The 14,071-nt window shown below is 41.5% G+C and overlaps 1 protein-coding gene across 1 annotated transcript in view; it reads left to right on the forward strand.

Moving 5' to 3' along the window:
- LOC146830883 (uncharacterized) overlaps positions 1-14,071 on the forward strand; it is a 270,636-nt gene that overhangs the window by 174,290 nt on the left and 82,275 nt on the right. The window contains exon 4 of the mRNA XM_085603805.1: positions 10,860-10,874. Within this exon, the coding sequence (XP_085459931.1) occupies positions 10,860-10,874 (15 nt within the window). The remainder of the gene's footprint in view (positions 1-10,859; positions 10,875-14,071) is intronic.

Below are 14,071 nucleotides of genomic sequence, written 5' to 3' on the forward strand. Positions count from 1 at the left end.
GTACGCGGACAGGTGCAGATGGGCTTGCCTTTGGCACGCCTTCAGTGCACCAGCGGCGCTGCCGCACAGCAGCCTCCATTAAGAAGGGGAGTGGGAGGTGGCAAGGCGGGAACGGCAATCAGGAGGTGGACGGGGCTGAGCGGGAAACGCCAGCAACGGCACTGGGACTAAGATTACAGAATTAATATCCGCAGAGGCACTGGGACTAAGAATAAAAAGAAGTAAATGCGCAGAGGCACTGGGGCTAAGGTTGAAAATAAGTAAATATGCGCAGAGACAAGCAGGTAGGGGAGCGGGTCGAGAGCGGTCTCGAACCCTGCTCTCTTAGTTCGGCGGCGGTGATGGCTGGGCGGTGCTGCGGTGCAGCGGTGCAGCGGTGCTGCGGTGCTGTGGTGCTGCGTGGAGGGAAAGTGGTTGCTCTCGTGGAGGGAGAGCGGTTACCCAGGCCGGGCCTATCTATCTATCTATCTATCTATCTATCTATCTATCTATCTATCTATCTATCTATCTATCTATCTATCTATCTATCTATCTATCTATCTATCTATCTATCTATCTATCTATCTATCTATCTATCTATCTATCTATCTATCTATCTATCTATCTATCTATCTATCTATCTACCTATCTATCTATCTTGCTCCTTAGCCTGAATTTTTCCATTCTCGCCCTTTTATTTTATATATTACATTAAATAGATCAGACAATCAACACTAGATGCATCAATATACCACCAGCTGACGTTCAATTTACCCACTCTACGGTATGAAGTTGAGTGTATCGCGCAACTATACATGTCAGAATAAAGTGTTACAAATGTAGAACATTTACCATGCCATATAGAGGCCTCGTATCAGCAAGAACATTAATAGAGATGAGCCACGAGGGAATGTCCTCAGAAAAATGGCAGCATAGTTAATAACCATTGAATCAAAAATGATTAATATGGTCTGGGTAATCTACAAAGGGCTGTGTAAACGACGATGCTATGAATAGATGTGACACTTGCTGGTAACAAATTTCTAATATTATTAATTTAAAAATGTTAAAGAGCTTGAGTCCTCGCACAATAATTCTTTAAACTGATAGAGACCTTAGCACAGTGTTCGTTTCAAAGGACCTGATTCACAAAGGTAAACTTACACTTTTTTGTAAGTTTACGATTAGTTGCTATTCACAACTAAACTTGCGAGTAATGTACAGGGCACATCCGAACCCACATTTTTATTTAAAAGTGTTTTCGTACATAAAAATAAATAAAAAAAGGAGGCTCGGTAAAATAAAGTATTTGCCTACAATCACACAATTTTGTCAAGCAGGGAACCTGGAATTGATCCCAGATTTTCCAATTTCACACTGTGTAATTCAGTCACTAGATAATGGGTATCTCTTTCTAACTTTATTTCCTGGAGGCTGAGATTAGAATATGGGTGACAGTCAGAATCCAGATTTAGGCCGATATTCATTGCCCTTGAGCCACGCAAAAGAGGGTGAAAGGGCGACTCAAAACCTAAGTCAGATTTATGAAGTTATGCAAGGCCACCTTGCGAGGCCCTGTATGGCTTGATAAATCTAGAGTAAGTTAAGGCAGCACAAATCTCTGCCTTGCGTTACTCTGCAGCAAGGAGGTGTTCCATGGGTGGAGAGTGGGTGTTCCCACGCATCCTACCATTGATTCTGGCGCATTCCCAGATTTGCCATTAGTGGAATACCTGGAAGTGCATTAAAATGCTATGCCTCCCCATGTGAGGAGTAATGAGGCAAAATATTTGCATTTCTCCTTGTTTTTTCCTCTTTGTTCATGTGCTGCATTCTGCAGCGCACATAGAAAGAAGAAAATGCCCCTCAGGAATGTTTTTGTGCAGGAAGGTGTCCCTTCCTACACAAAAACAATTCTGCCTACAACGTAGGCATCCTTGTAACATGATGCTAGGGTGGCTCTGCTGGCTCTAGCCAGGTCTATGTGCATCCAGCACTAGTAAGCGATAGGAATATGCCATATAATGGTAAATAGGCATATTCCTGCATTTTTTCTTTCATGCAGCACAACACGGTGGCTTGCTGCGTCACTTTGTGTGAAAGAATGATACATCTGCCCCTTAATTTTTATCAGTTTTACTTAGCCCAAACTTTGCACAAGTATGTATCAGTGCTCCATGTTTTTGTTTCTAGCACAGGGACGTTTTGCCTGTAATTCCGGTTCAGTGATAACACATGGTCGGCAGCTGTAGCCGCAAGGCAACTTCACCTCCTGTAAAAATGTGGCTCATTTTGGATTGAGGGTTCAAAGGGGACCTTGATCTGAGTCAGAACCAGGTATTTGGTTTTAGTTTGCAGTGGCTTGGCCACCTCTAAAACGTGGAGAGTTTGTGAGAGACCAGGAGCAATGAAAACCAATGGCACACCTCTTAAAAAATACACGTGATTCTACGTCAATCTCACCAACATTTTGAGAGTCACTTGCCTGCCTAGAATTATTTCCATCAAACTTTAATGCAGCCCACTTTCCCATACTTTTAGAAGGATTGTTTTGGTTGTATATTGGGTAGGCCTGATTGGAGTCCACGTAGTGACCGAAAAACTCTGCCATTCTACTCGGAGTTCCGCAAGCGTCAGAGTAAGCTAGTTCACACTGTTCGCGCTGATTTTTAGCACCGGGTGTTTGTCCTACGCTTGAAAATCAATGCAAATTTGAACCATAAACAATGCAAGACGCCTCTGCTTCTTTTTGCCGCTTGAGTTGATGTTCTACTGGAGCCACAGCTTCCTCAACGCGAACGGATGGTGTCGCATAGTGAGCGGTTGTGACCATTCGCGACCGCCCATGTTGACAAATCTCGCGGGGAGGTGGTCTAGCATTGGATTTTCCTCGCTCGTGCTCGCCAGCTTAAGACTGGCAAGAGAGGAAAAAGCTCTGCGAAAGAAGTAGAGTTCACTGCCCAGGTCTAAGATTGGGGATAAGGGCTTTGCTTTCCTGGTGACTGCTACTTATTTAAAATTCACTGATTTTTACCTAAAAACGTTTATCCCTTGGACACCACCAGTAAACTGCATGTGTGGGGTGAATCATGGGTTGCTGTGTGGTGTGTAACTTTGTTGGAGAAGTGCAAGTTTTCTACTTAACATTAGTGCTTATTCTTTACTTTCTACATCGTTCACTTGCTAAGCTTATCTTATTTTTGCCACCAGATTTGGACTTCCCTTTATAACTACCTTTGTAATTTTGTAGTTTTGTCTGATTGATTAATTTGATGCAGGGCAAAAAAACGCTCAGAATGCACAAGACTGCTCGATTTCACATTAAGCCCCTATTGATTTGGAATCATCTGCTCACCCAAGCATACTGACAGATAGCTAATCTTACTGTAGTGAGGTTTTGCGGTTTTGCCTTGTGCAAAATAAATAATTAGGTAACTTATCTGGTATCTAAAATGGTGCATTATGTTTTTTTTAGACATACCGAATAACAGTGCTGCTACAACAAATGCTAGCCAGCCAGGGACTGCGGAGGAGGCCCAGCCAGTCGCGAGTGGGGGGAAAGTCCCAGTGGTGGAAGTAATAAGTGGTAAGTCAACTTGCTTTCTTATTGACAATCCTATATTTGTTAAGCAAAGGCAGATATGCTGCACCTCACCTCCAACCCTGCCCACAGCATGTGCAGGCAGTGAAATGTGCATCTGTACAAATGTCAATCGTCATAATGAAATTTACCTGAGTCTGTTCATCATGTGATGTGACGTGCCCAGGGACAGTTCCCCCAGACCACAATCACTTAATTAGAGGAGTTTGACATTTGAGCCAGCACACTACTCACCATTTCTCAAATCAACACATCTGTCTCTAGTCGACAGGACTGAGAAGGCCTCTTTGAGTCATGTTGTTTCCCAGACTAGATTGGTATAAACATCCTTCTTCTGTCTTTTGGGGTAGTCCCATCCTGACTCCGAGACCTGACAAAATGAGATTGAGAGAGACAGACCTGTAGTGTTGGTGAACAAGAAGGGCAAAACATTTGAGAATTGTTTTCGTAATTTTATTAACTAAACTGACTGGTCATTGCAGAATCTGAAAAAAGATATAAAAGAAGGAAATGGACCATGTAATTAAAATTATAGTGAAGTATTACTGGGCCCAAGAAAATGATATTCTCAGCTTTGTGCAATTTTGTGAAGGCCTTGGGACTCAAGAGCAGTGTCTGCACCTACATTTGACAATGGCAAAATGTACAAATGTCAAAAAAGGAACCTAATATCCTGCTTTTATGGACTTTAGTAGCGCCTTTGATCAGGTAACACCTTTGAAGCTTTGGAGAATATTACTCAAGTTGGGCGTTCCCTACTCAATAGTTAAATTTCTACAGGCATTGCATGAGGGAGTTAGAGCATCTGTGAGGTGTGGTATGAAGGGTGAGTGCACTGAGCTTTTAATCTTTTTAGGTGTGTGCATAAAGGTTTGTTTTAGCCCCTATTTTTTTATTTTATACATTAACAGTTTGTACTCCTTTTTACCTTCTTAGGGTAAGGACCTCCCATTGTTGAAATGTAAGCACGTGCCGGCTTTAGTTTATGCGGATGACACCGTTTTACTTTCACAAACACCTAATGGTTTACATGGCCTTATGGATGCCTTTGTTAAATACATTGATTATTTAGGCCTAGAAGTTAATATATCCAAAGCACATTACATGGACCGTGGCAAGGCCCAATGCAACATCGAGCCCATGGTGATGAAGGGGTAAATTATTAGCCAGGTCAAGGAGTTCTCATATTTCAGGTTAACTATTGACAGATGGTTGCCATGCTTGGCAAAGCATTGTTCTCATTTCAATTCTCTGTGGGGGCTGTTTTTGAGCTGGCATCAATATATGGCAGCAAACCAACTGGAGGTGTATAAACTTAAGTATTTACCTCTTTTAACTTTTGGGGCATCTATATGGGATTATCGGGACTGCCCCACGTTGCAGCAGGAAGAGTATTGTTTTTGTAGGCAACTCTTTGGAGTAGGTCCAGGTAGTCCCCAAATCTTTTTACATGAAGAATTAGGCCAAAATTTTGTGGAAGACCGCATCAAGCTTGCACCACTTATCCTCTGGATTGCAGTCTGAGGGAATACGCACACCAAATTTAATAGGGAGAGTATTTCTGACTGTTTGGCATTGCCAACAGATTGAGAAGGTTGGAGAAGTTTTCATCTCTGCATTTGCTGAATTAAAGGGAGGCCCGTTGGCCCAAAAAAGTGCTCTTGAGACTTGCATCTGCTGCTAGGCAATATGAGAAACCATCCCTCAGGATCTATATTATGTATAAGACAAGTCAGGGTATCCAACCTTATGTCTGCCAAGTTAATATTGTGTGGGAAAGATCACTATTGACCAGGTTCTGGCTGAGCTCCATTGGATGCAGTCTTTGCTTCCCTTTGGGCTGGTACAACACTAAATGTATATTGGTGTGCCCCAGTGACGGCACCTTTTAGATGCAGATTGTTATTACCTCTTTTAAAAACTTTGGAGTTACAGCAATGTGGGCCTGCATTTTGATATCTTTGTATGGTAGCTGATCGTGCTGTGTGTTCTTCTCTGGGGGCTTTTCTAAAAAAAATATTATGTTGGATTAACTTTGAGAACTTTTTATATTGTTCAGTGTAATTCTTATTCTCTAATCTGATATTTAATGTTTATCATATGTGATGACTGTTCGTTTATGATTATTTGTAATAATCAAATAAAGATGATTGATTCATAGTGTAATATGAAAGCAAGGAAATCAGAATTATTCATCGGGTCCCGAACATTATAATCAAATTTACAAATTAGTTGAACACCATCCCAGCCACTACACAAATGATCACTCACTCAATATATCACTCATTGGTGCACATTCAACTATTGTATCTTCTATTTTCCCATGAAAGCAACAAACAATGGTAGTCTTGTATATTTAACTGGCAGCCCAGCTAGAGATTGAAAAATAGAAGGATAGGGATGGGAGGGGAAACAGCCTGTACTACGCAACCGTTACAGTGCATGCCATTACATTGCATGCCGTTGCAAAAAAAAAGGTTTGCAGCAGTGGGTAGAAGGTGTTGGATTTAGCTCCAACACCTTCCCAACTGTTGCACACACTGGAGTTGTAATAGAAAATTAATCTACTCAAACTTAAAGTGCTGCCCGTCAGAAAGTCGGGGTAAAGGTTGGCGTTGCAACGGCATGCGGTGTAAAGGCATGCGTTGTAACATCACATATTCGGTTGGGAGGCATTATCTTCATGTCCTTTAAGCGAATGGTGAGGCTTCTTCTGTGCACACTGTTCCAACTCCACTCCATACAGGTAAATAAATGGTGGGACTGCATAGGTCAGACACCAAATATAAAAATGTTCTTATATAACCCTTTTTTTGCTAAGCAGTTTAACGTTGATAATGTATGAAAATTCTGTTGTGGCCTACTTAGTCAGGGAAGAAGAGTTTGTTCTCACACTCAGGGGGTTTGCCAAGACGTTGATCAGCTAGCACACTTGAATCTGACCATCCTCCCCCTGTGCTGTTTCAGGAGCATTGTAATCTTGTGGCCTGAAATGTTAGTTTAATTTTATCATGGTCAGTTGCTCCACATTTTGAGGTGAGAGACTGATTCTTCTGACTGTGACAACTGAACCAGTAGCACTTAACATTCCCTCAGAAAAGCATACTGGCTACCTGACATGCCAGATACTTTATTGACAGCATGCAGAGCCTCTTCCTCTGGCAATAGACCAATATGTTTTGATTCAGGTAGATATCTTATGGGTCATCCAGATAGGCTTGGACCATCACCGGATATTTATTTGTACTGTCACTTGCTAAACTTCTGTTACATTCATCTCTGCACTTGACATAAGCCATGTCACTTGAAACCAAGCCATTGCAGAGGTTCAATTCAATTCTTCTTTTTATAGTATTGCTAATGTTGCTGGTGATGATGGTGATGGCTGTGCGACAACAGCACTGCCCTCTCTAGTGGTTAAAGGCTGTATGAAAAAACTTCTGCCCAGCCTTTAAGTTTCAGCCATTCTTCTTCCAGGTCTCTCCCTTGATCAACAATCAAATTCTTGCAAAGTAAAACATCCCCTTCTGAAAAAGAATGAAAGTGGTCAGTATTTCTTTGTATCGTGGATCAAAATTTGTGGCACATATGAACACTTTGCATGACACAATCTCTCTTTGCAGCCTTGCATTTACAGCCAAGTGAGAGATTAATCTCTGAACCAAATCATATTATTCTTTGTTCACATGAGCGAATCCTTACATCATCTTTTTCAACTGATCCTATATCAAATGAAAAAACGATATTGATTGACTTACTGTACTGTTCTCCATGCTGCTTTCCTGTGTTAAAACCTTAAAAGGAAGCATGATTTGTGTCGGGCATTTGACTAACCCCCAATTGTCCATCTCCATTGTCGTTCTTTTCCCAGTTACATCCCCTCCATTTTGAAGGGCATAATCGGTGATTGGTCTTTACTTCTCAAACAGATGTTGCAACATGTCATAGCTCAAATTCCAATGTGTTGGCATCTTATGTGTGATGGCTTTAACCAGTACTCTATTAGCATGCTGAATGATCCTCAGCTACTTTTGAGCTTTAAAAGTAGGGCTGAAATGAGTGGAGAATCTTCGGCAAGTGGCCAGTATGTTGCTGACTGATTCTTCTTTCAGAGAATGTCCTGCACAATCAGGTTGATGCAATTAATCAAACACAAGATCCTGAAATATCCACTATCTGTCATGGCCTCGACTATATTCCTGCCATTGTCCATGGCAACAAATACAATTTTGAGATCTCTGTGTTGAAGCCACAAAAACACCTTGCTGTTAAACTCTGCAGCTGTAAGAGTTTTCTCCATGGCAAGCAAGCATGCCACTGAACACCCTTAAAACTGTCTTTGACACTGAGATATGCAGGTAGCTGCTGCCTAGCCCCCACAAAAAGACCCAGTGTGCAGTGTGCAGTTATGGATATGTAATCAGTTGCTTGACAACTGTTCCACATGTCTGTCGTCAGGTGGATTGTGAGAAGAACACCTTGCTGCTGCATAGCGTGGACAACCAATTGCAGCACATCATGATGGAGTGCTGGAACAGCAACTCTGGCAAACTAGGTCCAGTTGGAAACCTTCCATTTTGGGATCAGGGTCGCCACACATTCAAAAAATCCCACTCCTTCCACAAAAAAAGGAAGGACATCCAGCATTTTCATTTTAGCCAGCTTCCTGTTGTATAAAAGTCCCATTGGATAATTGCGTTTGTAGGGTCCCTTATGCCTAAACATGCCCATAACAGTAGCTTGTTTTTTTGTGGTGCCACTGACACAGTCAACTTAATAAGAACACCAGGAGGTAGTAGACTCCATGTGCATCTTGGGGGATTAACTGTATTTGGCGGAGGTGTACACTGCATCTGAGTCTTGTGCCATTTGAAGGCTGCTGATGCAGGTGATGCTGGCACACTACAAGGGACAGGCCTGCTTTTTGTAATATCATCTTCTTCCTCTTCATTACCACCTTCTTTTTAAGTCACTGTGCATTCAACTGCTTTCCCTTTCTCATCATCACCATCACCACCCCAACCACCAGTACCTATCTTTTTAAGGTGCTCCTTCCACCAGAGATTGTGAAGTTGTTTCAGATCGGACTCTTGGCATCCAGTACCATAGTGCAAACCTGGCTTACCTAAATGAACACTCACTTGGCAAATGGAACAAATTGCAATGTCATTCTCCAAAATGGAGAGGATTAGATTTTAGTGTGCAATGCCTGAAGAAATGGAGGTAGCTGGTTGTGTTGTTTGCCTCTCTGTAGGGCATACATTGAATTAGTTAGTGGTGAATACAGGTCTTGACAGGGGTCTTACAAATATGAAAGTTGATGTTGGTAGTGGTGGAACCACATCCCTCAGAGAAGGGTGAATGGGAGGAGCAATCTTGGTGTCCCCTGAGCCACCCTCCAAACTATCAATCACTGGCTCATCCTCATCACAGTCACTTTCTATAATTCTTAGGCTTTCAGGAACTTTCCTTTTCCCTTGTCTCTCACAGCGGGTCTCGGACTCATCAGGGTCCAATACATTTCAAGATCATCAGAAGGGGGGCTTGTAGAAGATGATGCAGTACCCTTTCTTTTTCTTACTGGAGAATGTGAAGCCAATGATTGAAGAGCAACATCTAGCTTAGCCTGAAGCTTAACCTCCTGTTCTGCTCCTACTTCAGCAAAAGCTGTTTCTAGCTGCTGCTCCTGTTGGCCCCTTTCCTGTGATGATTAGGTACTAATTTGCAGCTGAAACAAACCCAGTTCAGATTCTCTGCACAGATTCATGATTGCAGTGGCTGCGTCGCTGAGAGACATGGGCTTGGGCTTAGCCTTAGGTTATGGTGTTGCTGTTGGTGATTTGATAGTGCTGCTCTAAGCCTTTTGCTGACCAGAGGTGGTTGCAGCAGGTACATAACGTTTCCTGGAAAAGGTGGAAGCCAGCACTCCCTTGGTGACAATAACCTTCTTCTTCACCTCCTCACTGGCCACTTTCTTGGTAGGAACATTCTTCTTTGGGGACATCTTCAGGTACTTTGTTAGGTCTGGCAGTTGCCACTTAGCTGCATAACTAGAAGTGGAGATTGACTGAACTGGTGTGTGTCACTGCCAGCCTTCTGTCTGGCTGTACTGTGTGTTATGATGTCTCTTGTACAACTAAAAGCAAACAAGCAAGAAAATAAAATGCAGTGAGAAATGACACTTGCGGTTTGAATCTACAGGCAAAATAATTTAGTGAGGGCACATAACAAATAATTAACAATAGTATATTAATTCCAAACCATAACATAATATTTATAAAAAATAAAGATTGGAATGTTTACTTTATGTGCCTCTAAGGCCTATGATTCATGTGGCAACCAGGGGGTACAGCATGAAATTTGAATAATCTTAAATAATTATTGCTGGTGTATGCCTATGGCAGGTCAAGGCTGCAGGAGGGTATGGTAGGCGGTGGGTGTAGGGAAATATTGGAATCATCTTTTTAAAAAATGATGGCTGTCGTACACGTATGGCAGGCATGGGATGCAAGAGGAAAATCAAATAATCCTTACCAAAAACCTTTGCCGGTGTGCGTCTATGGCAGGCAGTGGGTGCATGGAGAAAATAGAATAATCCTTAAAAGAATTATTGCTGTTGTATGACTATGGCACGCAGAATGCGCAGGGGAAAACTGAATAATCCTTAAAAAATGATTGCTGGTGTGCGTTTATGGCAGACTGTGGGTGTGGGGGAAATGGAATAATCCTTAAACAATGATTGCTGATGTGTGCCTATTGCAGGCAGTGGGTGTAGGGGAACATTGAATAATTCTTTAAAAAGTTATTGCTGATGGCAGGCAGGTGGTGCAGGGAAGCAACAAATAATGGAAAACAAAATATATTGCTGGTGTCTCCCCAGGGAGACAAGGAGGTGCAGGGGGAAATGGAAAAAAATATTTAAAAAACATTGTACATACATTATCCTCAAGCATATTAAAATCATGTCAGAGAAAAAAGAAAAAATGAGGAAAAAACAAAAAGGCATAGGCCTCTTCTTTCAATCTCCCTAGAAAATAGTTTTGAAAATTGGAAGAAAATAAACACACTGGCTACACAAAATGGTCACTTTGCCACATGGCAACCAAGGGCTAAGGCATGGACAGCAAACGACACAAGCAGGCCTATAACAAATGCATAGCACACTGACTACAAAATGCCCACCTACTACATTGCCATCAAGGGCGAAGGCATGGGCAACACAGAACACATATATGCCTACTTCAAAAACAAAGCAAATCAACTACAAAATGGCCACCAGCCACATGACCATCAAGTACAAAGGCATAAACAACAAATAACACATGCAGGCCTATGGCTAAAGCAAAGCACACTGACTAAAAAATGTCAGCCGGCCAGGTGGCATCAAGGGCAAAGACATGGACAACAATGAGCACATACAGGCCTACAGCAAAAAGCACACTACCTACACAAAACAAAATGGTTACCCTGCCTCATGGCAAAAACAAAATGGTGACCTGTGACAACACACATGCACACTGACAACACAAAAAGGGCCCCTTGGCCAGCAAAGAAATGAGGCTTTGTAAACAAAGAAGAAAACTCTAATATAAATTCAGCAATGCCCAAAAACTAGCTTTATCTGTCAAATTTAAAAATCCACAAACCACAAACATCACAAGGCATAAAATATTACCCCACCAAAATACTTAAAAACATTACTGAAAACATAAAATACTAAAAAAAACAATTTGCATTTGATCAAAGGCCATCCATTAATCAATTGATGTTTTTTTTAAAAACATATACCACATAAACAGTTGTTTAATCTGTACCCATTGCCTATTATTATTAGCTGGCTGGATGTGGCCCATGGGCAGACTAGGGCTCACAGTAAAATGAGCAAAATATTAGTGTTAAATTCCCAAAAACCAAACACACAACAAAATAAAGAAATAGGGCATTAAAATGTTTACAAACAGGCCCCCAGCTCTCCTTTGCAAACTTTTTCCCTTTTTACCTCTACTTCAACTTCAGGACACCCACGATCAAATTTAGAAATGGGAGAAAAGGCAAAAAATGTAAAATAAATACTGGTGCATACCCTCTATCAAACAACCAATGTATTACAAAGTTCTCTAACTTACTTGATTCCTCAAAAGAAATCCCTAAAACCCCAATGGTATTAGCAGCAGGGAATGTAGACAAAAAAGAGAGTGTTCCTTTCCCATCACATTTCAAATGAAAAGTGACCAAGGGATGGACAAAGCACTTTAAGAAGTCTGGACAGGAAGAGGAAGTTGAAATTTCTCCGGCACTTCCTTACTGTTGAAAAAAAAAGTAACATTTACAAATGTGTCTCATACTAATAAACTACCTGAACCATCCCTTAGGGTGTATTAGTTACTCAAAAATCTAATTCTGAGTTTATTTTGTTGCTTCTAGAGTAGAAACTTTACTGGAGATGCAGCCCTTTGGTGTCCCACAAAAAGGGACACTAAATCTCACTTACACTCATCAGCTTGCTTGCTGGAGCATTGAGTTGTTCCTGTTGTCATAGTGTTGTTCGAACAGGTGCAAATTTCCGTCACCTGGTGATTGACGAATTTGGTCAACACTGTGCATTACAAGAGTAGCGTAGAGTGACCAAAATCTGCCAATTCGGCAAGCAGAAGCAAATTGTACACCCGTCTGTGTTTTTCACTATGTCAGGCCTAGCTGTACTGATTCAAATACTGATGCTGTATCTCAGGAATAGGATCAGCTAGAAAAATGAACAATGATTTTTAATAGATTTTAAAAACTCCAAATGGAAGGTGCAGTCTATTTTTTGATTAAATATTAGGGAAAATGTACTTTTTGAAAAGTTATTTTTTCCTGCCTGGTGTTCCTGAATGTTAATTTGCATTAGCTCTGCAATTTTTATAGCCCGCACATGGCTTAAATAAGATGTAAAATCCCACCTTGGTACTGCACAATAATAACTGTTGACAGGTCAACCTGAACGGGCAGTGATAACTCGCTTGTGCTTAGCAGAGGGTTGGGCCTGCCATCCTGTTGGCACCACAATGTCAACACAATGACACATTGGCACATGTAACATTTTGGCATGGATGAAAGCGAGCAAACAGAATGCAAGGACAATTTTTCTATATTCCTTTTTAGTTGCTGAAGATCTACACTTTTGTTCTACTAAACTTCTGCCTCCTGGATTGTTGTGGGTAAAGGGCCTGCTTCCAACTGGATTTTAGTGTTAGCTGTGTGGACAGTAAGGGTGGGCATATCTCGTGCAATGCGCTATAGCATAATAATGTGAAATTACAGCTAAATTATGAGAGATTAAGATGCATTAATCAAGGGTCGTAAACCAGCATTTGACATTATGGGCCAGATGTACGACTATTCACTTTTTTGAGTCGCAAAAGTGAATGTACAACAGTGTCTCAAACACTGGCTGCGATACCCAATGGGGCTGCAAATTGCATGCCTCATCAATATTCATGAGGCAAGCGCAATTTGCGACCCCATGGAAAAATGGCTAGCACTCCCAGGGTTGGTGGCCTGCAGGGGTCAGCAGACCACCATGTCTGTGACTGCTTTTCAAATAAAGCTGTTTTTAAAAAAAATACAATCCTTAAAGGAAAACAGGGTGCATTTAAAAAAGAAAAATGTAACTTTTCATCCTCATTTTTTAAGGGCAGCCAGTGGAGCACTGCCTGCTCTTAAAAAATATAATGCGGTTGCAAAACAATCACACATTGCATTGAAACTCGCTATTTGGAAGGGAAGCCCTTGGCACACCCCTTCCTAATAGCGAGTCGCAAACCATATATTGGGAGTTGGTAATAGGCAAAATTCCCGTTTGCGACCTCAAAAAAGGTTGCACATCTGCCTCCAAATTCTTAGTGCAAACTGCAAACTATACTCAGTCATATGATCAGAGTCAAGCTACTAGCACCAAATGGCTGAATCAGAAAGTGGCCTTTTCAGAACTGCATTTTAAAATCCAACTTCTCCTTAAGCTTGGATTGTATATTGTAAGTCCAGAGACACCAGCCTTGAAGGGTTCATCTCTTTCCAATTGGAAACTACACTTATAAAATGTAATAAGGTAAACCCAATGCTATCGTGTGAGAGAGAAAGGCCTTGCAACACTGAAAAACGAATTTGAGAGTTTTTCACTACAACAACAGTTAAAGCTTATAAGTACATGTCCAGCCATTTAAATACAGTGCACCCTGCTCTCTGGTGTGTCCAGGGCCTACCTTAGGGGTGACTTAAAAAGGGAAGGTTTGGGCCTAGCAAAAGATGTATTTTGCCAGGTTGACATGGCAGTGTAAACTGCACACATAAGCTCTGCAATGGCAGGCCTGACACCTGGTTAAGGGGCTAGTTATGTGGGTTACACAATCAGTGTTGCAGACTCACTAGTAGTATTTAATTCACAGGCCCTGGATACATGTAATACCACTTTAATAGAGACTTATAAGTCATTTAAATCTGCCAATGATG

Source organism: Triturus cristatus, chromosome 5_1 (genome assembly GCF_964204655.1).
Source record: "Triturus cristatus chromosome 5_1, aTriCri1.1, whole genome shotgun sequence".
Lineage (NCBI taxonomy): Eukaryota > Metazoa > Chordata > Amphibia > Caudata > Salamandridae > Triturus > Triturus cristatus.